This window comes from Trachinotus anak, unplaced genomic scaffold, assembly GCF_046630095.1.
Source record: "Trachinotus anak isolate AG129_WGS33_773 ecotype Australia unplaced genomic scaffold, CSIRO_AGI_Tana_v1 ptg000007l, whole genome shotgun sequence".
Classification (NCBI taxonomy): Eukaryota; Metazoa; Chordata; class Actinopteri; order Carangiformes; family Carangidae; genus Trachinotus; species Trachinotus anak.
Window position 1 is genome coordinate 24,829,758 of NW_027273858.1, and position 26,332 is coordinate 24,856,089.

The window sequence follows — 26,332 nt, forward strand, 5'->3', positions numbered from 1 at the left end:
TGTCCTGTAGCAGTTGACATATAATGCATAAATGTTTGACACACTGTGAAAGCACCGTGATGAAGAGGAAGAGGAGACGCTGAAGGTTCAGAATGACCTGTTTGTTCAATGTGATGCACGTTGACGCCACGGTGTCGGGAACAAGCAGCGTTAACTGTCGCACACTGACTGCAGAGGCCTCAGATCTCTCTCTGTTCACACTGGAGTTAAATGTGTGGTGTGATCACTGCTGCAGTTTGTTGTGAAGTTATGAAATGTTGTGCGGCTGGGGTCCTCTGAGGACAACCTGCAGCGTTTGGAGACTGTAAACTTTCCTCAGGTGTGACTGTGGGTGTGAATATGTTTGTGTTAGACTTGTGACAGACCTGGTTCTCAGGAGTAAAGTGGACCTGGTTACAGACAGATTCAGTGCGCATGCAGCACATGGCGAATACAGCCACTCATACAGAGAACGTCATGGAGCAGTCACAGAGAGGACATGGTCATATGGTGCTTCCTGGTTCAGAGTGAACGTGGTCATACAGTGCTCCCCACATCCCACTGATGTTCATTATACATGTTCATTATGTTGCTTTTGTGCAAACATTAAACTTAAAGGGTTAAAGATGATGAAGTGCTCACAGGGCCTGTGGAGGCTGCAGCTGTAACGTAGGTTATCTGATTATTATCTGATTCAGATATTCCTGTGGACTGTGTCCTTGCTGCTTCTACATTAAATGTGCATTATTTCTGAAAGTTTCTGCCCCTTGTTCTGAGTTTTTAGAAGCAGGAGGGTGAAGGAGCTCATACCACCCAGAAATCAAACCTGACTCAGTCCTCCACCCAGCTCCTGGTCCAGACCATAGTTATCTCTCGCCTCGTCAGTCAGGCCTCCCTTAACTCACAGTTAAACCCTTGCAGATAGTCCAGATGCAGCAGCAGGTCTGGTCTTCATGACTCTGCTCCTCATCCACCTCCACTAACTACCCCTGACCCTGAACCAGATCCAGTCTCTGATGCTGCTTAAGAGAGACTTCTGGGTCTGAACTCAGTCATTCAGCCTGATGCTCCTTCTCCTCCATTATGTTCCTGTAATGAATGTGGTCTGTCATCGCCATCCCTGCACACAGATAGTGGCCATTAGGTGGTGATTTTGTTTCAAAATCACGAGCTATGCAAACTCTACTTATATACCAGTGTTATACTTTCCACATCCACAAGTACACTAGCTGGGGTCCACGTGATATAAAAATCGTCCTTGAGGTGTGGATGTCTGCTTCATTTGTTATGACCATATGGCCACAACACGACAGCAGTCCCACTGCAAATGAGCTGGAAAACAGACAGTGATGCTGAGTTTGAAGAGAGGCTGTGAGGAGGTCCACCTCTACCCTCACCTCTACAGCTCATCTTTAGAACAATAAGTATAGACGACAAAACAGCTCTTCTTCTTCTTGCATGGGTGTCACCATATTGATTTGATTGCAAACATGCGCAGAATACATAGATGACGATTTACAGTGCACAGTGCATCTTCGATGTCTGCAGCCACTAACTGAGGGCTTAGGCTTTAAGTGATGTGCATGAAACTTTTCTTGTATCATCTGTGTCCTCTGATGATCACAAGTTATCAAAGGTCATACAGGAAAAACTTACTTATGTACTTTGTACCCATACTAAGGAAGTGATGTATTTTTACATGGCTCTATAAGATTATCATGAAACTTGGGCCAGTTGTTTTCCAGGACACACTGAGGTTCTATACAAAAGTTGGTGCATATTGGCCTCTAGGTTGTGCTTTTATAGAGTTGAAATATATGCAAAACCTACTTTTTTCTAAATCATTGAATCCAATCTGCATAATTTTTTGCATGTAGCATTATCACACCTGTGGGACCCCCTTAAAACCTGCCTGCCGGCAGTTGTTATTCTTCCTTTTCTTTCTTATTTTTCTCTGCTAAAAGACAACACTCATTGACCTTATGGTGGCACTGTAACAATCACTATTTTGCACACATCACATGCATTTCATTCATCCACAAACTGATTCATGACTGATGTAGCTAACATTACTATTATATTTGATCTTAGGTTGACAGTAAAAGTTATTTTAGAAATGTGGTAAGAATCATTAATCTGTAAATGTGTTTTGGTGAATATTTTGACTTTAATGAGTTTATAATTGAAAGATCTAAGATTTTTTTCTTACATGTCTACTCTCTTCTTCACAAATGTCTTCAAATTTGTGAGAATTTCTCCTTTGCCAACATCATCTTTCAAAAACTAGATGGAGGCCGTTCATCAGATTTTTATGAGGTTTGATTAGAGTGGTTGATTAAAGTTTATTTTCACATTCCACACTTAAAAAAATCAAAATAAATCACCTGTACATCCTACACAGCTGAAATTCCCTCAGCACATCCACTGATGTGTGAAAAAGGTTGTCTCACTGAGTTAAATTCAGTCAGTCAGTATACTCAAAATCAATTAACACTGATATTTCCACAAGTCTTCATTCATATTGTTTGGACACCAGATATCACATGTTTCAGATGGTGTCGGTGGTGTACAGATGTTTCAGTGTCTGACTCTAGTTAGCAATGTGTCAACAGCATTTCTATTTTTTTCCTATTTGACAACACACTGACCTCAGTAGAGTGATGTGTGATTTTAGTCAGAATCTTATCACCAATGTTTTGACTGTGATTTTCAAATGTAAATAGAAAATAATGCACAGTTTTACAGTGAAAGTGTGTGGGAACCACGTGTCCCCAGTGACACAGTCACTGATACCCTTTTTACACCAAAATTAGCAGGTACAATCAGGTTTTTTAAACATGGGAAAACCTGCTAATAAAAGTTGATTGGACCTCTTTTCCACTGCCAGTTGAGTTTGTCTTTGTGTTCAGACTGACTGCACATAGAGCACACACACAGACACAGTGGAGAGAGAGTGAGCTGCTAGCTACCGTACAAACTGGTAAAACTGATCTGTCTCATCTCAGGTTGATGCTCCTGTAAAAGTGTCAGAGCCTCAGTGTGAGACATTTCGATCAGTGATTGTGTGTTTTTGAAACTTATTTGCGGGCTGCAGCTCACTCTGTCATCCCTGAGCTCAGTGTAGCTGGGGTGTTTCTGGTCTAACAGTGTCTACAGTGACTGTGACTCTGAAAGACTTTACAGCAGCAAAGGGGTGAAAGTTAGCATGTTCACCTGGTAGTTGTGTTTACATCAATGTTGATCTGAACTGGAGCTGATAAATACCTGTGTCTACTGCAGAGTCATGTGACATACGTATGAATACTGATTGTTCCCTTTTCCTTTGCCGACAAAAGCCTGATGTTAGCGGGTCTTAGCAGGTTTTTTGACCAGTGGAAAAGGAGCTTGAGTCTCTGTCTGTGTAGTACAAAGGTCCTGGGTTTGAAAGTCTGCCAGCTTCTTACTTGTTAGTATTTGGATTAATTATTCAGATGTTTCTTCTTACATTTTCTCTTTTTTTCACAGCAGATCTGTAGTAATGTTCATATAGGTAGTGAGTCAGAGAAGGCTAGCTCCATGGTACAACTCAGAAACACGAGCTTTAAAGCAAAATTCAAGGAAACTAGAAAGAAGGTGGCGTTCTACTAACCTGGAAGAATCTCTAAAGGCTTGGAAAGACAGCCTATTGGCGTATAAAAAAAAGTCTCCGTATAGCCAGAACATCCTATTATTCATCATTGATAGAAGAAAACAAGAATAATCCCAGGTTTCTGTTCAGTACTGTAGCCAGGCTGAGAGACAGCTACAGCTCTGTTGATACATCTATACCTTTAGCCCTCAGTTGTAATGACTTTATGAGCTTCTTTACAAATAAAATTGTCTCTGTTAGAGAAAAAATTCACCATCTCCTCCCCACAGCTGGCTCAGATGTACTGTCCAGTTCAGCAGCCTCAGAGTCGACTGTAACTGGCTTATATTTTGACTGTTTCTCTCCTGTACATCTCTCTGAGCTCACTTCAACAGTTTCTTCATCTAAACCATCGACTTGTCTTCTAGACCCTGTTCCAACAAGGCTGTTCAAAGAAGTTTTTCCTTTAATCGACAACTCTATATCAAGTCTGATTAACTTATCTTTATCAACTGGTTATGTACCGCAGGGTTTTAAAGTTGCAGTAATTAAACCTCTACTTAAAAAGCCTACTCTTGATCCTGATGTTTTAGCCAATTATAGACCTATTTCCAACCTCCCCTTTATTTCCAAAATCCTTGAGAAGGTCGTTGCAAACCAGTTATGTGATTATTTGCACAGAAATGGTTTGTTTGAAAATTTCCAGTGAGGTTTTAGAGTCCATCATAGCACAGAAACAGCTCTGGTTAAGGTTACCAATGATCTCCTCATAGCCTCAGACAATGGACTTGTCTCTATACTTGTCCTACTAGATCTTGCTGCATTTGACACCACTGATCATAAGATTCTATTACAGAGACTAGAGCATATGGTCGGCATTAAAGGAACCGCACTAAGCTGGTTTAAGTCATATTTGTCAGATAGACTCCAGTTTGTTCATGTTAATAATGACTCTTCTATCATCACAAAAGTCAGTCATGGAGTTCCACAAGGTTCTGTGCTAGGACCAGTACTTTTCACTCTACATATGCTTCCTCTAGGAAACATTATTAGGAGGCACCAGATACATTTCCATTGTTACGCAGATGACACCCAGCTGTACTTATCCATGAAGCCAGGTGAGACTAACCAGGTAGCCAAGCTTCAGGTGTGTCTTAAGGACATAAAAACCTGGATGACCAGTAATTTCTTACTCTTAAATTCAGACAAAACTGAAGTTATTGTAATTGGCCCAAAACACCTCAGAGATACACTATGTGATAATATACTCACTCTGGATGACATTACCTTGGCCTCCGGTGCTACAGTCAGAAACCTTGGTGTCATTTTTGACCAGGACTTGCCCTTTACTTCACATATAAAGCAAGTCTCTAGGACAGCCTTCTTCCACCTGCGCAATATTGCAAAAATCAGACCCATTCTGTGTCTAAAGGATGCTGAAAAGCTAGTTCATGCATTTGTTACCTCAAGACTGGACTACTGTAATTCTTTATTCTCAGGATGTCCCAAAACTTCAGTAAAGAGCCTCCAATTGATCCAAAATGCGGCAGCACGAGTACTGACAGGAACTCGGAAATGAGATCACATCTCTCTTGTGTTAGCTTCTCTGCATGGGCTCCCTGTAAAATCCAGGATAGAATTTAAAATCCTCACCTACAAAGCCATTAATGGTCTGGCACCATCGTACCTTGGAGAGCTTATACTTCCCTATTTTACCAATAGGACACTTCGCTCTCTAAATGCAGGTCAACTTGTGGTTCCCAGAGTTTGTAAGAGTAGAATGGGGGGCAGAGCCTTCAGCTATCAGGCTCCTCTCCTGTGGAACCAGCTCCCAGTGTGGGTTCGGGAGGCAGACCCCCTCTCTACCTTTAAGATCAGGCTTAAAACTGTTCTGTTTGGTAAAGCTTATAGTTAGGGCTGGCTCGGGTATGTCCTTACCCATCCCTTAGTTATGCTGCTATAGAGATGGACTGCTGGGGGATTCCCATGATTCACTGGGTGCTCTCTCTCTCTCTCTCTCTCTCTCTCGCTCTCTCTCTCTCTCTCGATTACTTTATGCCATGAACTTTGTATTTTTTTTCTTCCCCGTAGTTTGTGCTTCTCCTCTCTCTCCCTCTCTCTGTCTTCATTCTGCAGGTACAGTGGGGCAAAAAAGTATTTAGTCAGCCACCAATTGTGCAAGTTCTCCCACTTAAAAAGATGAGAGAGGCCTGTAATTTTCATCATAGGTACACTTCAACTATGAGAGACAGAATGGGGGGAAAGAATCCAGGAAATCACATTGTAGGATTTTTAATGCATTAATTGGTAAATTCCTCGGTAAAATAAGTATTTGGTCACCTACAAACAAGCAAGATTTCTGGCTTTCACAGACCTGTAACTTCTTCTTTAAGAGGCTCCTCTGTCCTCCACTCGTTACCTGTATTAATGGCACCAGTTTGAACACGTTATCAGTATAAAAGACACCTGTCCACAACCTCAAACAGTCACACTCCAAACTCCACTATGGCCAAGACCAAAGAGCTGTCAAAGGACACCAGAAACAAAATTGTAGACCTGCACCAGGCTGGGAAGACTGAATCTGCAATAGGTAAGCAGCTTGGTGTGAAGAAACCAACTGTGGGAGCAATTATTAGGAAATGGAAGACATACAAGACCACTGATAATCTCCCTCGATCTGGGGCTCCACGCAACATCTCACCCTGTGGGGTCAAAATGATCATAAGAACGGTGAGCAAAAATCCCAGAACCACACGGGGGGACCTAGTGAATGACCTGCAGAGAGCTGCGACCAAAGTGACAAAGGCTACCATCAGTAACACACTACGCCACCAGGGACTCAAATCCTGCAGTGCCAGACGTGTCCCCCTGCTTAAGCCAGTACATGTCCAGGCCCGTCTGAAGTTTGCTAGAGAGCATTTGGATGATCCAGAAGAGGATTGGGAGAATGTCATATGGTCAGATGAAACCAAAATAGAACTTTTTGATAGAAACTCAACTTGTCGTGTTTGGAGGAGAAAGAATGCTGAGTTGCATCCAAAGAACACCATACCTACTGTGAAGCATGGGGGTGGAAACATCATGCTTTGGGGCTGTTTTTCTGCAAAGGGACCAGGACAACTGATCTGTGTAAAGGAAAGAATGAATGGGGCCATGTATCGTGAGATTTTGAGTGAAAACCTCCTTCCATCAGCAAGGGCATTGAAGATGAAACGTGGCTGGGTCAGCATGACAATGATCCCAAACACACCGCCCGGGCAACGAAGGAGTGGCTTCGTAAGAAGCATTTCAAGGTCCTGGAGTGGCCTAGCCAGTCTCCAGATCTCAACCCCATAGAAAATCTTTGGAGGGAGTTGAAAGTCCATGTTGCCCAGCGACAGCCCCAAAACATCACTGCTCTAGAGGAGATCTGCATGGAGGAATGGGCCAAAATACCAGCAACAGTGTGTGAAAACCTTGTGAAGACTTACAGAAAACGTTTGACCTCTGTCATCGCCAACAAAGGGTATATAACAAAGTATTGAGATTAACTTTTGTTGTTGACCAAATACTCATTTTTTTTGCAAATAAATTCTTTAAAAATCAGACAATGTGATTTTCTGGATTTTTTTTCTCATTTTTCTCTCATAGTTGAAGTGTACCTATGATGAAAATTACAGGCCTCTCTCATCTTTTTAAGTGGGAGAACTTGCACAATTGGTGGCTGACTAAATACTTTTTTGCCCCACTGTATATCTGCCTCTGGAGCAGCAGGATCCAGATCCACCACTACTCATCATTACTATTAACCACTGTTATCTGCCACTATTATTGACAACACCAATACCTACATGGCTGTTCCTGGTCTCTCTCTCTCTCTTTTCTCCTCTCTCCTCCCCCCACCCCCCCTTTTTTATCTCCCAACCGGTCGAGGCAGACGGCCGCCCACCCTGAGCCTGGTTCTGTTGGAGGTTTCTTCCTGTTAAAAGGGAGTTTTTCCTCCCCTCCTGTTGCCAAGCGCTTGCTCTTCGTGGGCACTGTTGGGTTTTTCTCTGTAACAAAGTAAGGTCTTGACCTTGCCCTGTGAGGTGCCTTGAGATAATATATATTGTATATTTGGCGCTATACAAATAAAATTGAATTGAATTGAATAGGTACCTGAGTACTGTTTAAAGACAGGCCTCAAAACTGTGAACATGTCCTTTAAATCTTTCCATCTCCATTTAATTATCTTACTCTGTTCCTTGAATGTTTTTGAAGCACGTATAAGAAAACATATATTCATGTATATATATATATATATATATATATATATATTAGGGCTGTCAATCGATTAAAATATTTAATCACGATTAATTGCATGAGTGATCATAGTTAATCATGATTAATCACATATTTTTAATCTGTTCTAAATGTACCTTAAACTGATTTTTTTCAAATTGTAATACTCTTTTCAACATGAGAATAGACAAATGCTTGCTTTATGCAAAAAAATCATGTTTATTTATTGCTACAATGAAAAATACTCTCAGTTCAAGTAACTAACATGTGCAAACTGCATTGTAAAACAAGATGCTGAAATGCCATTCAAAATATCTTTTTTATCCATTACTGCTCACGATGGCATCGACTTCGGTGCATTGCTTCCTGATTTCCCGAGCTACGGAGTGGCCCGAGGTTCAAATATCACAAGCGTTAATAACGTTAAAAAAATTACTCCCATTAAAGGCATGTTACGTTAATGTGTTAATAACGCGTTGACTTTGACAGCCTTAATATATATATATATATATATATATATATATATATATATATATATATATATATACACATGGACAAAATTGTACAAAAAACAAAATAGTTTTTTTAAATGATTCTGTTGAACCACAATTCAAAAGCAATGTCTGATTTTCATTAGTTAATTTTCAGTACATTTTTATGTATTATTCCTTTTGTCAGTTTCAAGTTATTTCAGATATATATATATATATATATATATATATATATATATATATATATATATATGAATCTATAGAATGTATTGAGTTGAATAGGAAAATATACAACGCCAAGTTGGACCTCTGTGTCATCAGAAACTTCACATGGCCTCAGGTCAGATGTTTAATATGTCCTGGCAGCATGTCCACTTTACATGTGTCTGTCTGTGACTGATCACAGTGAGAGGTTTTTTTCTGAAATCATTTTGTGTTACTTCACAACATGTTTTGTGTCTGATCCACAGAAAAAGCCTGAGCTGTATCATGTATTTGGTTTTGACATTGGTACAGTTTTGGACTGTAATGTACTGAACTCTGAACCATGGAGCCAGTGAACCCAGGTCTCTGAGTGACTGCAGCTCTGATCACAACTGTGTTTGTGCTTTGGTTGTTACGACTAGAAGAAATTAGTTTATAATTAGTGTAACAGTAACCACAGTCGTATCCACAGCATCACAGACTGACCCACAGCCACAGTCTGAACAGGAACCACACACACAGCTGCAAATGGATCTCGGTGACTGTGTCAGAGCTCTGTGTGTTGGGAGGACTTAGCCGCATGGGAAGTGTCCCATCATCTCTGCTTGTAGTGTTTCCCTAAACTGACTGTGGCTCAGGAGGTGGAGCTGGTCGTCCACTAATCACCACATTGGTGGTTCATTCCCCTTAGGCAAGATACTGAACCCCAAACTGAATGTGGCAACTGAATGTGGCTGACACTTTAAAGTGCTTTGAGTGGTCAGTAAGATTAGAAAAGCTATAAAAGCAGTCTATTTATCATTTTTTTACAGTGCATGTCTGATCTCGACCAACACAGTAACTGTCTCTATGGAGGAAAAAAAAAACAGACACTGTGACCCATCAGGGGCTCCATAGTGAGTGGTGGTGGGAGTGCATTTACTCACCTGCTGCTGAAGTATCAGTACTGCAGTGAATATTTAAGTTTAATGTTACTTTATACTTTGACTCCACTACATTTGAGTAACAAATACCTTTATTATAAAGCTGTAGTCACCTTACAAATTAAGATACATTCAGAGCTGCAGTGAAGATTTTTTCTTTGTTGATTAATCTGATTAATAACTGATTAAGGTCCTCCCCCCTGTGTTGCTCTTTGTGTGAAATGTTGGTTTCTCTATATAATAAAGTAAGGTCTGACCTGACCCTGTAAAGAGCCTTGAGATAATGTAGATCATGATTTGGTGCTATACAAATAAAATGTAATAGAATTCACTGATCATTTGGTCTATTAAAATGAAAATATTGATCACAAGCTGTCATCACAGTTTTAGATGTCATGTAGTGCTTTTTATAAAACTACTGAGGCTAAAAGGCTTCACCAGCTACTACATCAAATTACTGCCAGCTGATCATAGTTATAATAATGCTCTGCTGGACTTTATTTACATTGCTGTGTTGCTGTGAGGACCAGAGGACGTGAGCAGGTCCCCCACCACAGTTTGAATGCATACATAAAGGAATCATTCACACGGCTGTGATTATGCAACAGAACATGTTTTATTTCCTGACAGGGTCAACAGGTTGCCCTGGAAACCACGTCAGCACCAGTCCTATAGCTTTCTGTTTGATGTGATTGGCTGAAGCTGTAACTGAAAGTTGTAGTAGCCAGTGATTGGTGATATTTTACAATGTCCAGGTTTGACTTTATTATGGTTTACTGACACAGATGAACAGACTCTCATACTGTTTCAGCGCTGCAGCAAAGATGTGTTCACAGCACTGACGTGGTACGGTCTGGTGCACCATGGGAGATTCAGAGATATATGACTTTTGTTGACATAGTTAGAAACTAGCTGGTGAAGGTTTTAGACATTAACACAGTTAAGTTAAAGTTATTCACCTTACCAGATGTTTTCAGGTCCTGTACAGAGGACCTTTGATATGTGGAGCTTTGACTGGAGCCACTGTTCTCACCTGCAGTTTGGTTCATTTAGGAAAACATGTTGTCATCTTTCACTTCTGATCATGTTCATACTGTAAACATGAAGTGAAATAGACTGACAGGCAGTGCACTGACTGGACAGTTTTTGTGATGTCACCCTGCATCACCAGGACCACATGTGACTGACAGCAGGTCAGTGTGTGTGTATTTCTGTGTCACACAGCTTCTGAGGAAATAACAGTATTAGTGTTATCAGACTGCAGATGAACTATATGAGAAAACTGTGGGATCAAGATGTCACGGTCTGTTTAAAGGAGCTAACTGTAAGTTCTGCTATTGCTACATAGCTAACGTTAGCATCAGCAGCTGTTTACTTCCCAGTCGAGAAGACACGCAGTTCAGCGTCAAACTTCATTAATTTCGTTACTACGGTTGGTTCGCTTCTGTTCCTATCACTTCTTTTCTTCTACGTAGCATGCTAACCAACTAGCCCCGATCCGACTGGATCATCCATCACTTTCCGATACTGAGTCACTGTGGTGTACAGTCTGTCCTGAAGTAGCTGTTCAGAGGATGTATTATAGCCTCTTGTGTTGGCTAACAAAGCTGCTTCCCTGTGGGGATCAATTCCACTTGTTTTATTCCTGTCTTATATAATGAATCATGACTCTCTCTCTCTCTCTCTCTCTCTCTCTCTCTCTCTCTCTCTCCTGCTCCCAGAAAATCCTGAGTGGTTCAGAACGGTGAACAGGAAGTGCTGACCTCTGACCTTCAGCCTCTACAATGGGATCGTCCACACTGGGAAAGGCAGCATCTCTGAATTCTCTCTTAGATGAATGTATTCAAGCATTTGGTAAGTACCAGGAGGGACAGAGTCCGGCCTTCATCAGTGTCCGTGAACATGGTGTCATCTTCAACCTGAGGTTCATTACAGCTTTGGTTTTATTTTCATCGTTCCAGTTGGTTCTGTTCTGTGGTTCTGTTAGCTCTGTATCTTGTTGAATAGGCAGCACCATCACACACAGCCACAGTGTAGTCAGAGAACATGAAGGTTATGTTACATATAGACCTGTCACTTGTCCACAGTCACTGCAGTGTAATAAGACTCATTAATGACAGTCGTGGCTGATATACTTAATTTAATGACTTGTTTTCCCAAATTTCAGCCCTGACCTTCTGAGTATAACAACAGAACTGACTGCACAGACACAAAACACGTTATTGTTCTTTTACACAGATCCCACACACATGAATTCACCTGAGGGTTAATTTCTATTAATGATGAAAACCAACAATCTGACGTCAGCCTTTAAACATGGTCAACAAACATTAGGTTTCAGCAGTTTTTAGCAAACATAGTTTAGGACTATTCACAGAGTATCTGAGGCAGCAGGATGGTGTCTGTGTGTCTGTGTGTGTGTGTGTGTGTTCATGGTTCATGGTCTGTGACAAAAAAACAATCTTTTACTTTCCTGCATCTTTATTAACAATGAGAAAATGAATAATATCAGACTGATAGTTTCTGATCAGTAAGTCAGGAGATGATGTCATGAACACAGAGCCTATCACAGTGGAGACATTTGTGACTCACCTCTCTTCACAGACGACCATGGTGAGCTGCAGGGAAACCTGCTTCCTCGAAGCCTCCTGCTGATGCATCGCTGGTATGTCACGTCCTCAGAACTGGCAGGAAAACTACTGATGATATATCCCAGAAAACTGCAGGGACTGCAGCGATCACACAACAGCAACAACAACAACTACGACTGTACTTCAAGTGACTGAAGACTTGATGTGAAGGAAATCCAACCTAAATCTTTGATGTTGTTAATGTGTGGTGTGTTCCTCTGAGCAGCACCGATCCAGTCCTGGCTGAGCTACCCTGGAGTCAGGGGTTGTTGTTCCTCCTCCTGACATCTGCAGCAGCACTGCTGAGATGCTGAGAGATGTTGGTGGGTCATTAAATCAAAAGGTCATTACAGTCTTCAGTTGCACTTATCACTGGTGTGTTTGCTGTGTAGTTTTAAGGGAAGAAAACTGATGTTGTGATGCTGTCATGGTGGTGATGTTAGAGACAGAATCACAGGATGAACGGCTGTGAAGAAGCAGTCAGCCTGGGGGAAAGGTCATCAGCCAGATGTGATGATGACAGAAATACTTTGTGATAGGGAAACTGACAGTGTGGGAAAAATGACACAAGATCAGAGCAGGAAGAAGTAGTGATACACCAGCCATAAAAGAGAAAACATCCTTCATTAACTCTGCCAAAGCTTCATTCATAAAAACACAGAGCCTGTGTTTCCTGTGGCGGCTCTGGTTTCCTCCCTCACTACAAAGACGTGCAGGTTAAACTTCCAGCTCGCTTCATTAAAAGGTCAGGTGGTCAAACCGCTTTAGAGATGACCACACACACCTTTCTGAACCAGGATGGCTGTGTTCGATGTGCTGTCTGAGACAGCATTTCTCTCATCAGTCTGAGTTACCACTATCAGAGGCCACTGCTGAGGAGGAGACAGGCCGACAGCTGAGATGAAGATGAAGAAGATGAAGAGGAGGGGACGGCTTCCTGTTGGTCATATATTTGTGGTTTTAAGAACTAAAAGTAGTTCTAGTAATAACTGATCTGTCAACCAATCAGAGGAAAGGCCTCTCTTCTGATTGAGCAATCCAATAAAAATATAGTGGATTTCAGGTAAACACCCAGAGAAACCAAATCCTGCAAGGTTAGATGGTGGGTTCAGGTGGGCAGGGCTTGGGGCGTGGCCGAGGGTGGTGACTGCTTTATTGTGACATCACAAAGTTCCAGAAGTCCTGACGGCTGGTTTTAAGGCTCAGTTTCTGAATACAGGCTGTGTGCATTTCTCTGTGGACTGAGGCTTTGATACTTTGCAGTATTAATATAGAACACATGGACATCTACCTTTAGACTGGATGAACCTTTAATTGATTAATGCCTTCATGTGATGATTCATTGTACAGTCTGTCAGACATTGTAAAAAGACCTTAACTTAACTTCACGTACCGTGACTGCAAAGGTGACAACTGCCAAAGAACCAGGCTGAAGATCTGTTATTTGATGAGGTAAGGTCCACTTGTCCATCCCAACACTCACTGTGGCTATTAACAGAGCTTAGTTCCACATAAATCTGAGTTTATACAGTTTAAAGGTTTCACACTAACTGCCTGTGTGTCTGTGTGTGTGTGTGTGTGTGTGTGTGTGTGTGTGTGTGTGTGTGTGTGTGTGTGTGTGTGTGTGTGTGTGTGTGTGTGTGTGTGTGTGTGTGTGTGTGTGTACAGGTACTGGATAGTGACATTCCCTGCTGAGTTTAACCTGGACCTGGGTCTGATCCGGATCACAGAGGAGTTCAGAGACATGGCTGCTCAGCTTGGTTGTGAGGAGCACTTCAAGCTCATCGACATCTCCACCATGTAAGACATCAGATGATAGCAGACAGTGCAGCAGCTGCTCCAGGTTTAAGATTCAACAATTTAAGATTAGTCCTACAGAACCTACAGGACCTACAGAATAAAAACCTTCACAGGCTCAGCTCAGAAGACCACAGTGCTGGTTCATTTTCACTCTGTCAGATACAAACAGTCTCTGTGTCCTGTTTGTAAAGCACGCCATATGTTTCCAGATGTGTTTTGCTGATCATAAACTGTTCTTCTGCAGTCCGTCGTACGACTGGATGAGGAAGCTGACGCAGCGGAAGAAGCAGGCTAAGAAAGGGAAGGCCTCTCTGCTGTTTGACCACCTGGAGCCCATGGAGCTGGCCGAACACCTCACCTTCCTGGAGTTCAAGTCTATCCGCAGGATATCGGTAGATCTAATGGCTGCTGCGCTCTCCTACAACTGTCCACTTACTTTATGTCATTCATCACACTGAGGCTCAGGGGTATGTCAGCCCTCCTGCTGGTCTGAACTGAAACATCTGGTTTAATGAAAGGGTCCTTTTCATGTCCATGACAGTCATGGCCTCCTGAGGACGAACCCTCCTGACTCTGGTGGTCCTCTTACCTTCTGACTTCTTCTCAGGTGCCTCCATGAGGTTCACACTGTTGTTATAAGACCCACACAGACCCACACAGATCTTAAAAAACCTTGAAAAGATGACCTGCTGAACATGGATGTGTGTGTGTTGTGAGGATGTGTGCATTGTGAGGGAGTGTGTGTTGTGAGGATGTGTGCATTGTGAGGGAGTGTGTGTTGTGAGGGTGTGTGTGTTGTGAGAGTGTGTGTGTGAGGGAGTGTGTGTGTGTGAGGGAGTGTGTGTGTGTGAGGGTGTGTGCTGTGAGGGTGTGTGTGTTGTGAGGGTGTGTGCGTTGTGGGGGTGTGTGCGTTGTGAGGGTGTGTGCGTTGTGAGGATGTGTGCGTTGTGAGGGTGTGTGCGTTGTAACGTGAGAAATGTCACATTTTGCTAGCTAATGGTGGCCCCTGGCTGATAAAGTTGGTCAGAGGGAAACATGATGTTTCTAATCAACAGTCACTCAGACTCCCTGAGTCCCTGCTGACTGCAGCTCTGATAAAATGTTCCTGATGGTCCTTTGGGAAATTGACCACCTGCTGAGCTCTGATGTAGAGCTGACCTCTGGGTGAACTTCCTGGTTTAGACTGGACAGGTTGACTGGTAGCTACACAGCAGGAGGATCACAGGTGTATTCAGGACATGCTGAACAGGAAGTGATGAAATGAAGAGAGTTTGTCTTTGTGGAAAGATGTGATGTTGATGTTGTTAGCAGGCCTCACGGGCCCTATGGGGACCATGGAAGTCCCTCTACATTAGACTGAAAAATGACACGTGATCTTTCCGTCTGTCCCCAGTTCACTGATTACCAGAGCTACGTGATCCACGGCTACCTTGTGGACAACCCGACTCTGGAGCGCTCCATTGCCCTGTTCAATGGGGTCTCACAGTGGGTCCAGCTCATGGTGCTCAGCAAGCTCACCCCTCAGACCCGAGCAGAGGTCATTACCAAGTACATCCATGTGGCTCAGGTAAGATGGCGAGGAGGCAGAGACTACATTCTGCTCATGTATATGAGGACGGAGGCTGCTTGGTTTCCATGGACTGTGTTTATATGGATCTTTTCTAAACTAAGTCCTTTATCGTCCACTTCTTCACACTGATGGCAGGCATGCACATACATCCTGAACCCCCCCACCAGCCAAACACAGAATCCTGCTCCCTAAAATTCCTAAAAACCTAAAACTCTGTTGATCTAGACCAGTGATTCCAAACCTGTGATGTGGGGCCCACTGGTGGGCTGCGAAGGTATTGCAAGCGGTTAAACAAATCATTTGTGAAACAGAACAGCTTTGATGAAAAACTGTAATCATAGAAAAATAAGAATATAACAAGTTTTTAAATGTCTGAAAAAAAATTATCTTTAGCAGCCTTAAAGATATTTAAAATAAATAAGACCTACCACAGTGATAAGCCAGTAACAGGAAGTGTTGGGACCGGCTGGACCACTTCACCAGCGGTCCACATCATATTGTTGTTAAGGAGTCGGATATGGGCCGCCAACATTTTTGAGATTTTCAAGTGGGACATGAGCTGGAAAAGGTTGACCCTAACGCTAACCACCGATAAAGACAAGTACAATCTTATAGACTCTTGCTGAGTCAAAAGTAGCTCACCTCATTGATTTGTTTTTTAGAAGTATATGGACTCACGACTCAAACACACTGCATTCAGCAAAAAAAAGGGTTTTCTCAAATTTTATTTTTACACATTTTTGCTCTTATTCCAAAAGTGCCCCCCTCTTCTAAGTCTGTTCTGGTCTTTAAAGAGGACGGGGCTCAGACATCCAATCATAACTGACACCTGTTCTCATCACACGCCTCCAGCCTCTCCTGTGTTTTTATGAGGAGCTTTGGTGACATTTTGTTTGAGATAACTAACCTGATGATTGTTTCTAACATCAGTAACAGTCGTTTCTGTCTTTTTAAACAACACATCTTAACGAAGCCAAAGACATTGTGTCCATTCACAAACACAAAGAGAGGCACCTGAGTCATCCTCCGATCAGAAAAGCTTATGAATGGTAAGAGGGGCCAAAGAGCTTCTCCGTTACTCCTCTGTCATCCTGTCTCCTGTCAGTGGCTGTCTGCAGACATGATAAAACCACTGAATACACTGCTGTTTACTGTATTGTATCATTAATATTATTGATTGGTCCATAAGACTGTATCACTGGGCTGTTACTCTCATTATCCAGTCTTTTCCTGTTGGCCACATGAACAGTCCTGTCATAGATTTCCTGACCAGTGTCACTACGTTTCTGTTCTGTAGTGTTTTTCACAGTGTTTTTCACGTCTGATCAGTTTTAATTTCCCTTGAAGAAAACAAACACTCCCCTCAGGCTGCTCCTACATCATCTGAGCATCTCATCTGCCTGCCCTTCCACCGTTTATGCTAAATTAAGCTAATCACCTGCTGCCTCATATTTACTTATACTTGCTTTTTAATCTCTTGGCAAGAACATGAAAACACTTACTTCCCACCATCTGAGCAGGTTATGCACAACAAAACAGAAACACCTGACACAGTCCTGATCCATTCAGGTCTGAGTACCCTCCAAGTCCTAATCTGAGAACATTTATTTTCAAATGTGTGTGTTTCTTCATGTCACTACAAACTCCACAATGTCTTTGTCATCACAGCTCTCCTTGGATGGTTTCCTAATATTCTGTCATACCGTGTATCATGTCTGATATCTGGAACTAAACACACAACATTATCTGAGGATGCCACTGAGGCACCGGTTCACATCTGGTAATACCTGGTCACACCTGTTCACACCTGGTAACACCTGGTCACACCTATTCACACCTTTCCACACCTGTTCATACCTGTTCACACCTGTCCACACCTGTTAACACCTTTTCATACCTGTCAACACGTGTTCACACCTGTTAACACCTGGTCACACCTGTTCAAACTGGTTTGCATCTGTCAACACTTGTTCATACCTGTTTACACCTGTCCACACCTGTCCACACCTGTCCACACCAATTCACCCCTGTTCACACCTGTTTATACCTGTTCATATGTGTTCACACCTGTCCAAACATGTTAACACTTGTCCACACATGTCCAAACCTGTTCACACCTGTTCACACCTGTTTTAACCTGTGTCTCAGGTGATCTGATCACCAGTGTTCAGCTCTAAATTCAGGTGTGAACACATTGAGGACACATTTCAGACCTGGTCACTCAGAACACATTCTGAGCTGGTCTGGACCACATGTGGTCACATTCTTTTAGCAGTGTGAACATTAATGTGTCCTGGGCCACATTGAAGGACCGCCTCCTCTACTGAAGGACAACACAATTTACAGTGCATCCGGAAAGTATTCACAGCGCTTCACTTTTTCCACATTTTGTTATGTTACAGCCTTATTCCAAAATAGATTAAATTCATTTTTTACCTCAAAATTCTACACACAATACCCAATAATGACAAAGTGAAAAAAAGTTTGCTTTAAATTTTTGCAAATATATTAAAATAAACAAACAAACAAAAAAAACCCACATTTACATAAATATTCACAGCCTTTGCCGTGACACTCAAAATTGAGCTCAGGTACATCCTGTCTCCACTGATCATACTTCAGATGTTTCTACAACTTGATTGGAATCCACCAGTGGTAAATTCAGTAGATTGGACTTGATTTGGAAAGGCACACACCTGTCTATACAAGGTCCCATAGTTGACAGTGCATGTCAGAGCACAAACCAAGCCATGAAGTCCAAGGAATTGTCTGTTGTCCTCTGAGACAGGATTGTATTGAGGCACAGATCTTGGGAAGGGTACAGAAAATTTTCTGCAGCATTGAAGGTCCCAATGAGCACAGTGGCCTCCATCATCCGTAAATGTAAGAAGTTTGGAACCACCAGGACTCTTCCTAGAGCTGGCTGCCTGGCCAATCTGAGCGATCGGGGCAGAAGGGCCTTAGTCAGGGAGGTGACCAAGACCCCGATGGTCACTCTGACAGTGCTCCAGCGTTGCTCTGTGGAGAGAGGAGAACCTTCCAGAAGGACAACCATTTCTGCAGCACTCCACCAATCAGGGCTGTATGGTAGAGTGGCCAGATGGAAGCCACTCCTCAGTAAAAGGCACATGACAGCCCACCTGGAGTTTGCCAAAAGGCACCTGAAGTATTCCCAGACCATGAGAAACAAAATTCTCTGGTCTGATGAAACAAAGATTGAACTCTTTGGCCTGAATGCCAAGCGTCATGTCTGGAGGAAACCAGGCACCGCTCATCACCTGGCCAGTACCATCCCTACAGTGAAGCATGGTGGTGGCAGCAGGGATGTTTTCAGCAGCAGGAACTGGGAGACTAGTCAGGTTCGAGGGAAAGATGAATGCAGCAATGTACAGAGACATCCTTGATGATAACCTGCTCCAGAGCGCTCTGGACCTCGGACTGGGGTGAAGGTTCATCTTCCAACAGGACAACGACCCTGAGCACACAGCCAAGACAACAAAGGAGTGGCCTAGGGACAACTCTCTGAATGTCCTTGAGTGGCCCAGCCAGAGTCCAGACTTGAACCCAATTGAACATCTCTGGAGAGATCTGAAGATGGATGTGCACCGACGCTCCCCATCCAAGCTGATGGAGCTTGAGAGGTTCTGCAAGGAAGAATGGGAGAAACTGCCCAAAAATAGGTGTGCCAAGCTTGTAGCATCATACTCAAAAAGACTTGAGGCTGTAATTGCTGCCAAAGGTGCTTCAACAAAGTATTGAGCAAAGGCTGTGATTACTTATGTACATGTTATATTTTTGTTTTTTATTTTTAATACATTTTCAAAAGTTTCAAGCAAACGTTTTTCACTTTGTATTGTGTGTAGAATTTTGAGGTAAAAAATGAATTTAATCTATTTTGGAATAAGGCTGTAACATAACAAAATGTGGAAAAAGTGAAGCGCTGTGAATACTTTCCGGATGCACTGTATTAATGCAGGTGTGAACCGGTGTAACAAGTGTGAACTGAGCCTCTCTGTACCTGTGTATGGAGACATATCAGTGAGATTAGATGTTCCCGTGAGAGAAGATTAACTGATCCTTTAGTCTGTCATGTATGAACACCAGTTTTCTCAGTCAGATGAGTCATTCCCTTGATAAAATAATATCAGAGAAGCCTTAATTCTCTCAAGTCAGATGTAAAATTACAGCTTTAGTGAACATTAGATGGCAGATTGAACAACATTGTTTGTTTGTGACAATCACACTAATTACAGTTACCTAGTAACAATAGTTTACTTACTTCTCAAACTTCTTCAAAAATGTTCCCAATCCACCTGATATCTGAGTGGTCAGGGTGCCCTGTTCAACTCAGACTTTTTGGTGCACATCATTCCCCTTCTCTCTAAAATGCCCCTTCACCAGCAATAATAGCTCCCCTGCAACCTGCACCTATAGTGTAGATGGGCCACTGCTAACTTCTGTTGTGGCTTAATTTGCATTTGTGCTGTGGCTTTTCATTGCATTGACCCATCTGGGCCACCGTAGATAGCAGATTATTCAAATGAAGATCAATTTGAATCTGAGAATAGAACAGCCCTGCTAACTGCTAACCACACAACCATATAACCACATGCTATAAACAGTTGGTGTCTTTGAACGTCTTGCTGCTTTCATTCAGTGCAGAATTAAAGTCTTTAATTTAAAAAATCTGAGACATTAACAGATTTATTATCTCATTTATTATCATATATGTTGATGACACATGATGGGGGCCACACACCTGAATGGGCCATTCACATCTTATTCTCATCTACCTAACTTGGATTTTTACAAAACAAGACATGAAATATGTTTTCTCTGATCAGCAGTGAAGAAGAAAACTTGTCACTGTCTCAACAGAAACTCCTGCAGCTGCAGAACTTCAACACTCTGATGGCGGTGGTGGGGGGGCTGAGCCACAGTGCCATATCTCGACTTAAAGAGACTCACTCTTATCTGGCTCCAGAGGTTGTGAGGGTAAGACAACAGCAGCTGTATAATGTGTCCACACTGATGGATTCATACAGCATGAGAACAAAATAAGACCAATGTGGTTACAGGAGATCCAGCCCTGATGTAAACTGTGAAATCTTTAGGCCATTATCATTGTGTAGTGATAATCTGATTGAGGTGTCGCTGCAAAGGGCATATGGTGGTATGAACACTGGAAACTTTTAAAAAGATGTTTCAACAAGCATGGTCAGCAGGCTGGAGTACATGCTCAAAAAGGGGATATTTTATTAACAAAATACTACACAACAGAAGATAAAATGAATCCCGGCAATTCAAAAAGAAAAAGAACCTGAGCCATAGCAAAAAAATCAGCAAACTGCCACCTGCTCCATTTCTCTCTCTCTTTAACCACTGAATTGCTTGCATTTAATCTTCTCTTTCTCCTTCCAAGTGGAGCATTCCATCATCTCAGGTAAGTAGGGGGGTGAGGGGTGAAAAATTAATAGAAACATTTATCCAAAGTACTAATACTCCAACAATGATAATAACAACACAATGATGATGTGGGGGGTCAGGGCTCAGTGAAAAGGGGATGGAGCAACCTTTTCACATCTGATGTTGTGCTTAAATTTCTTCACTTTGTGTTTCGACCATCATACTTACCCACTTACTTTCTGTCCCTGCTTCAGATCTGGAGTGAGATGACAGAGCTGGTGTCTTCCAGCAACAACTACTCTTGCTACAGGAAGGCCTTCAGCGAGTGCCAGGGCTTTAAAATCCCCATCCTGGGTGTGCACCTCAAGGACCTGATCGCGGTGCATGTGGTCTTTCCTGACTGGGTTGATGACAGTAACAAGGTGAACCTGGTGAAGATGAATCAGCTCTACATGACCTTCAATGAGCTGGTGTCGTTACAGAGTGCAGCAGCACAAGTGGAGCCTAACATGGACCTCATCTACCTGCTAACGGTGAGGGATCACCAGCTAGATGAAATCTGGTGGAAAATGATAACGTGTAACTGGCCACGAGGAATAAAGTTTACAAACCAGATAAAGGATTCATTATTCTCCTCACTCTTTATGTCCTCACTGCTTCAGGTCATCAATGATCAGACTCATGTTTGGTTCAGTTCAGGTGCTGTCAGACACAGTTTCCTGTGTAAACATGGCAGCGGCACACTGAGAGGCAGACTGATGTAAATCCATCGTCACGTTTAAATGGAACAATATCAAGAGAGGAGAGAGCAAAGCTATAACATCACTCAGTGGAAACACAAACATTCACAACTGTGTTGTGTTTTACTTTTCTAAAATACTGCTGTGATGCAAGGGCAGCAACTGAGGGTCTGATACACTGTGGTTTCAGTCCTGCTGGTCTCCTCACACCCCCCTCTGTTACTGTCTTTCACTGGGATTCATCAGTAAACACTCATTCACTGTGAAATGCTCGTATTGCTCAGACTTTTGACCTCTGTGTACATTTACGACAAAATATCAAAACTTTAAATGAATTCATGAACACATCTATAGAGAGTCAAGGATGTGAGAAGGGGATGCTGTGCTGTGGATGGTTGTGAGGTTGTATGAGTGGATGATGAAAATCATTCTTCCTTTTTATCTGCTACAACCTGAACTCAGCTACATCCCACCAACTGTTATCAGGCTGTGAAGTAAAGCTCAATCCTTAGAGAGAAGAACAGAGAACAGATATGTCTCTTAATTAACAATCAATCAAAGCTCCAGTCACATTTCTACTGTTAACATCCAGTGGAAGTGTTCATTAAAAATCCCCACCATCAGTCTGTGGTGGTGAGGCTGATGGAGCTGTAGCTACAGGTGCTGCTGCCTTGATTTCAGCTGCCCAGACTTCCACTGCCACGGAAACAGATACAGTGGTTACAGGTGGTGTAGGTGGTGCAGGTTGTGGAGGTGGTGTAGGTGGTGCAGGTTGTGTCGGAGGTGCAGGTTGTGGAGTTGGTGCAGATGCTGGAGGTGGTTCAGGTGCTGCAGGTGGTGCAGGTAGGTGGTGTAGATTGTGGAGGTGGTGTAGGTGGTGCCAGTGGTGCAGGTTCTGTAGGTGGTGCAGGTGGTTCAGGTGGTATAGGTGGTGCAGGTTGTGGAGGTGGTGTAGGTGCAGTGGTGGCTGCTGGCTCTGGGGCCATTGCTTCAGTTGCTGTGGTGGTTTCACTGATGGAGCTATAGCTGCAGGGGCTGCTGCCTTGATTTCAGCTGCCCAGACTTCCACTGCCATGGATGCATGCCAACAGATACAGTGGTTGCAGGTGGTGTAGGTGGTGCAGGTTGTGGAGGTGGTGCAGGTGGTGTAGCTGCAGTGATGGCTGCTGGCTCTGGGGCCACAGGTTCAGTTGCTGCTTGAGGCCTGTGATGCAGAAACAGTGGAAATCCTGTGAGGACTCTGTGGTTCTGGTTCCTGGAATCTTTCAGGTGTTCAGTGCTCACCTTTTAAAACCACTGTCCGAGGAAGATCAGCACTTTTACCTTCAGCTATCCACCCTCACACTGCTGGCTCCTAATGTTTTGCCGCCACATTTCACCTCAAAGTAGATTTTGCAGAAGAACTGAGTCTTCACTGTTTCTTGTCCTGAACTTGAGATGATTAATTCCTGCTGTGATCCATTTGCTATGTGTCTTTGGAGACTGTCTGCTTTCCTACAATATCCTCCTCTTGTAAAACAGTTCCTACATCGTGGCTGCTCTCCACCACAAATCAAATTAAACAGAAAACAGAAAACCTAATTTTGCATTTTCACAAACCTGATATTTCTCTGGAATCTCATCAGGACAATGTGCTTCCTACAAAACCTGTTGTTGGTGGTGATGAAAACCAGCTCTTCCTCCTGTACATGTCAGCTAGACGAAGTCTTGTGTAGTCCACACACAATGTTTCCTCTGGTGTGTTCTCCGGGGACGCAGGCTGTCTATGGACACATGGCTCAGTTTTAAGTCTTGAAATCTTGAGGAAGTGTACAGTGAGGCTGGTGTAGGACTAGATCAAAGGTCTGTGGTACAGGTGTAGTGTTTAACTTCACCCAACCAGATTTATCACTCATCATCAACTAACAGTTCTAAAACAAACCAGACCTCAAGGTTGTCAGCATAAAGAGAGTCACCGTACAGGCCAGACCATCAGTGGACATGCTCTGTCAGTTTTAGCCACTGTTGTTGCTGTGATTCTGACGACTGTCACTTTGTTACAGACAGAGACATTTATCACAAAATGACACAGATGATGAAGCCTTGAATGATTAGAAAAACATCAACCCTTAAACTCAATAACTCCTTTCTTCCTGTGTGTTTTAGACAGTAACAGTATAAGATGAAAATAATAATACCTTTCCAGGAGAATACTGAACCTCCTGTGTGATCAGTTTCTCAAAGCCAAAGTCAAAGTCAGCTTTATTGTCAATTATGTTACACATACAGGACATACAGCACAATAGAAATTTCAGTCCTCTTGGACCCACGGTGCAAATAAAAAAAAATAGATATAAATATAAAATATAAATGTAATGTAGACAGCTTTTTACAAAAGGACAGTGCCATGTAGTGCAATGATATAGTGCAGTGATACAGTGCATAAATAATCATGACAGTACATGGCAGTTAAAGGTGAGGTAGTGTGATAGTGCAATAAGCAGAGGTTGGTGAGGTCCCTGGGTTGGTGTGTATGAATGAGTGTGTGGGAGTACAGTCCTGGGGGAAATGAGCTGAGCTGACTAACAGCACATTCTGACACCTGCATAGAGCATACCATACACTATATTGACTAAAAAGCTATGTTCATATTAAATGTGTTACATTTGTTAAATTCATTAATAACGTCTCCAAAACCTCAAAAATAACCTGTGGGCTTCCCCAAGGTTCAATTTTAGGCAAATTTCTGTTTAATTTACATATGTACAATGTCATCAGGAGACATCTAGCTCTGCTGAGGACACACAACTTCATGTTGTCATGTCTCATGACACAAAATCAGTTGATTCCCTTTCCAAGTGTATTTTAGATATTAATGTCTGGATGTCTCGAAATATTTTACAGCTCAACCAGAACAATTCTGAAACTTTATTCAAAGGTTCTGAAGCTCAGAGAGAGAAACTGATCTCAAATTAAATTTCCTCCCTAAATTTCAAGTTCTTAAATTTTTTTGTTCCAGCTTTTATCTCACTCTATTTCATGATTATTTTTATAGCAGCTTTTTTTTTCATCTTATTGGTGTCTGTTATCAGTTATCAGTCATCTGTGAGGCTCTTCAAGCTGCACTAACATGCAGGAAAAATTCAAATAAAGTTTGGTTGATTGAAACTATGCCATTGTCAAATATAGGCTGATTTACATTCATAACCTTTGTAATTTACAGCTTTCTTTAGACCTTTATTACACTGAAGATGAGATTTATGAGCTCTCCTTGCTGAGGGAACCACGTAACCCTAAATCATTGGTAAGTTTCAGCTGAAATGGTTTTTATTTTTTAGTCTGGACTGTCCACATTGGGTGTGTCCAGTTTTGACAAACTTGATGTTTATGCTGTACCATTATAATACTTCTTCATATCATAGGAACATGTTTAGAGATATTTCAATTGGTGCTGTGGACGTTTATGTAGCAGTGAACATCTGTACTTGTGGTGTAACTGATGATTTGTGTATGCGTGTCCGTCTTTACAGCCAACCTCTCCAACGACCCCCAACAAGCCCCTGGCCCCGCTGGACTGGGCCTCTGGTGTCACCACCAAACCAGACCCCTCTGTGGTCAATAAACACATCAGGAAGGTGGTGGATGTGAGTAGAAAACATCCTGTTTCAAATTACACCCACAGAAAAAACACTCAGGACATGTTACAGTGTGTATGAAGTATTATTGGAGTAATCTGTTTCCTGTCTGGTTTTGTGAAGTCTGTGTTCAGGAATTATGACCACGACCACGATGGCTATATTTCTCAAGAAGACTTTGAGAGCATCGCTGCTAACTTTCCCTTTCTGGACTCCTTCTGTGTTCTGGACAAAGACCAGTGAGTGTGGACAAGTTCTTAATAGATGTTCAGATAATCACAGCAACTGTATTTCCTTAGTTAGCTACTAAATGGCTGCTTTAAAATCAAATAACATTTACAGTTGGAAGTAGTGATTTTCTCTGTGCCACATTCTGGAGCCTGTGATCTTTTGTTTTATAACCTTCACCACAACAGAACCGGTTCAGTCATTGATGATGTTACAGTGGATGTCTGATGATGTAAAACAGCTTCAGTTTGTTAAGCTACTTCTTCTGGGCAGCTTTAAGTCTATTTTAGTACTTTCAATAAAAAGCCTTGTGTTGCTGTCGCTACCTTTTACAATTAAAGGGGCTATTTGTAAGTTTTTCTATTGCTACATAGCTAACGCTAGCATTAGCACCTGTTTACTTACCAGTCTTGAAAGAACGTGAGTTCATTATGAAACTTGGTGCCTCACCATCAGCTGTTTCCGAAGGTTTCTTCGATTGAAGTCACCATGCTAACCAGCTAGACTCATTGCATGTGCTAATGAAAGCAAAGCACAGACAGAGACCCTGAGGATCACACTGTTAAATGTCTGTATTGTGTTTCAGCTCAGTTCAACAGTAACAGTACAACTGTTAAAACTGAGGACCTTAAAAATGTTAGGTGTTGTCAAGGTTGCTAGGCAACAGAAGCTGTGCTTTGTGATGCAACAGTAAGGGCGGGCATGAGAATGGTCTGTAGACCAGACGGTCTCATTTTGGTTCAGCCTTTGTGGTCTATGACAACTATGAAGGGCCACACCTTGGTAGACCACGCTGAAGGATGTGGCCCCTGAATGGGGTCATAGATTCTGTAGTGTCCAGGCTGCCTTCAAGACGTAGCTGCACAGGGTGTATTATAAC

At 42.4% G+C, this 26,332-nt stretch overlaps 1 protein-coding gene across 6 annotated transcripts in view; it reads left to right on the forward strand.

Moving 5' to 3' along the window:
• The window catches only part of rasgrp3 (RAS guanyl releasing protein 3 (calcium and DAG-regulated)), a 54,859-nt gene that overhangs the window by 20,249 nt on the left and 8,278 nt on the right, over positions 1 to 26,332 (forward strand). For 5 of the 6 annotated variants that reach the window (XM_071481579.1, XM_071481577.1, XM_071481575.1 and 2 more), the window contains 11 exons: positions 11,186 to 11,318; positions 12,069 to 12,171; positions 13,484 to 13,546; positions 13,763 to 13,894; positions 14,139 to 14,286; positions 15,288 to 15,461; positions 20,343 to 20,459; positions 21,125 to 21,403; positions 24,813 to 24,893; positions 25,120 to 25,233; positions 25,348 to 25,463. In XM_071481579.1, the coding sequence (XP_071337680.1) occupies positions 11,249 to 11,318; positions 12,069 to 12,171; positions 13,484 to 13,546; positions 13,763 to 13,894; positions 14,139 to 14,286; positions 15,288 to 15,461; positions 20,343 to 20,459; positions 21,125 to 21,403; positions 24,813 to 24,893; positions 25,120 to 25,233; positions 25,348 to 25,463 (1,397 nt within the window). In that variant the 5' untranslated portion in view covers positions 11,186 to 11,248. The remainder of the gene's footprint in view (positions 1 to 11,185; positions 11,319 to 12,068; positions 12,172 to 13,483; positions 13,547 to 13,762; positions 13,895 to 14,138; positions 14,287 to 15,287; positions 15,462 to 20,342; positions 20,460 to 21,124; positions 21,404 to 24,812; positions 24,894 to 25,119; positions 25,234 to 25,347; positions 25,464 to 26,332) is intronic. The other variant, XM_071481580.1, reaches the window with a different exon arrangement.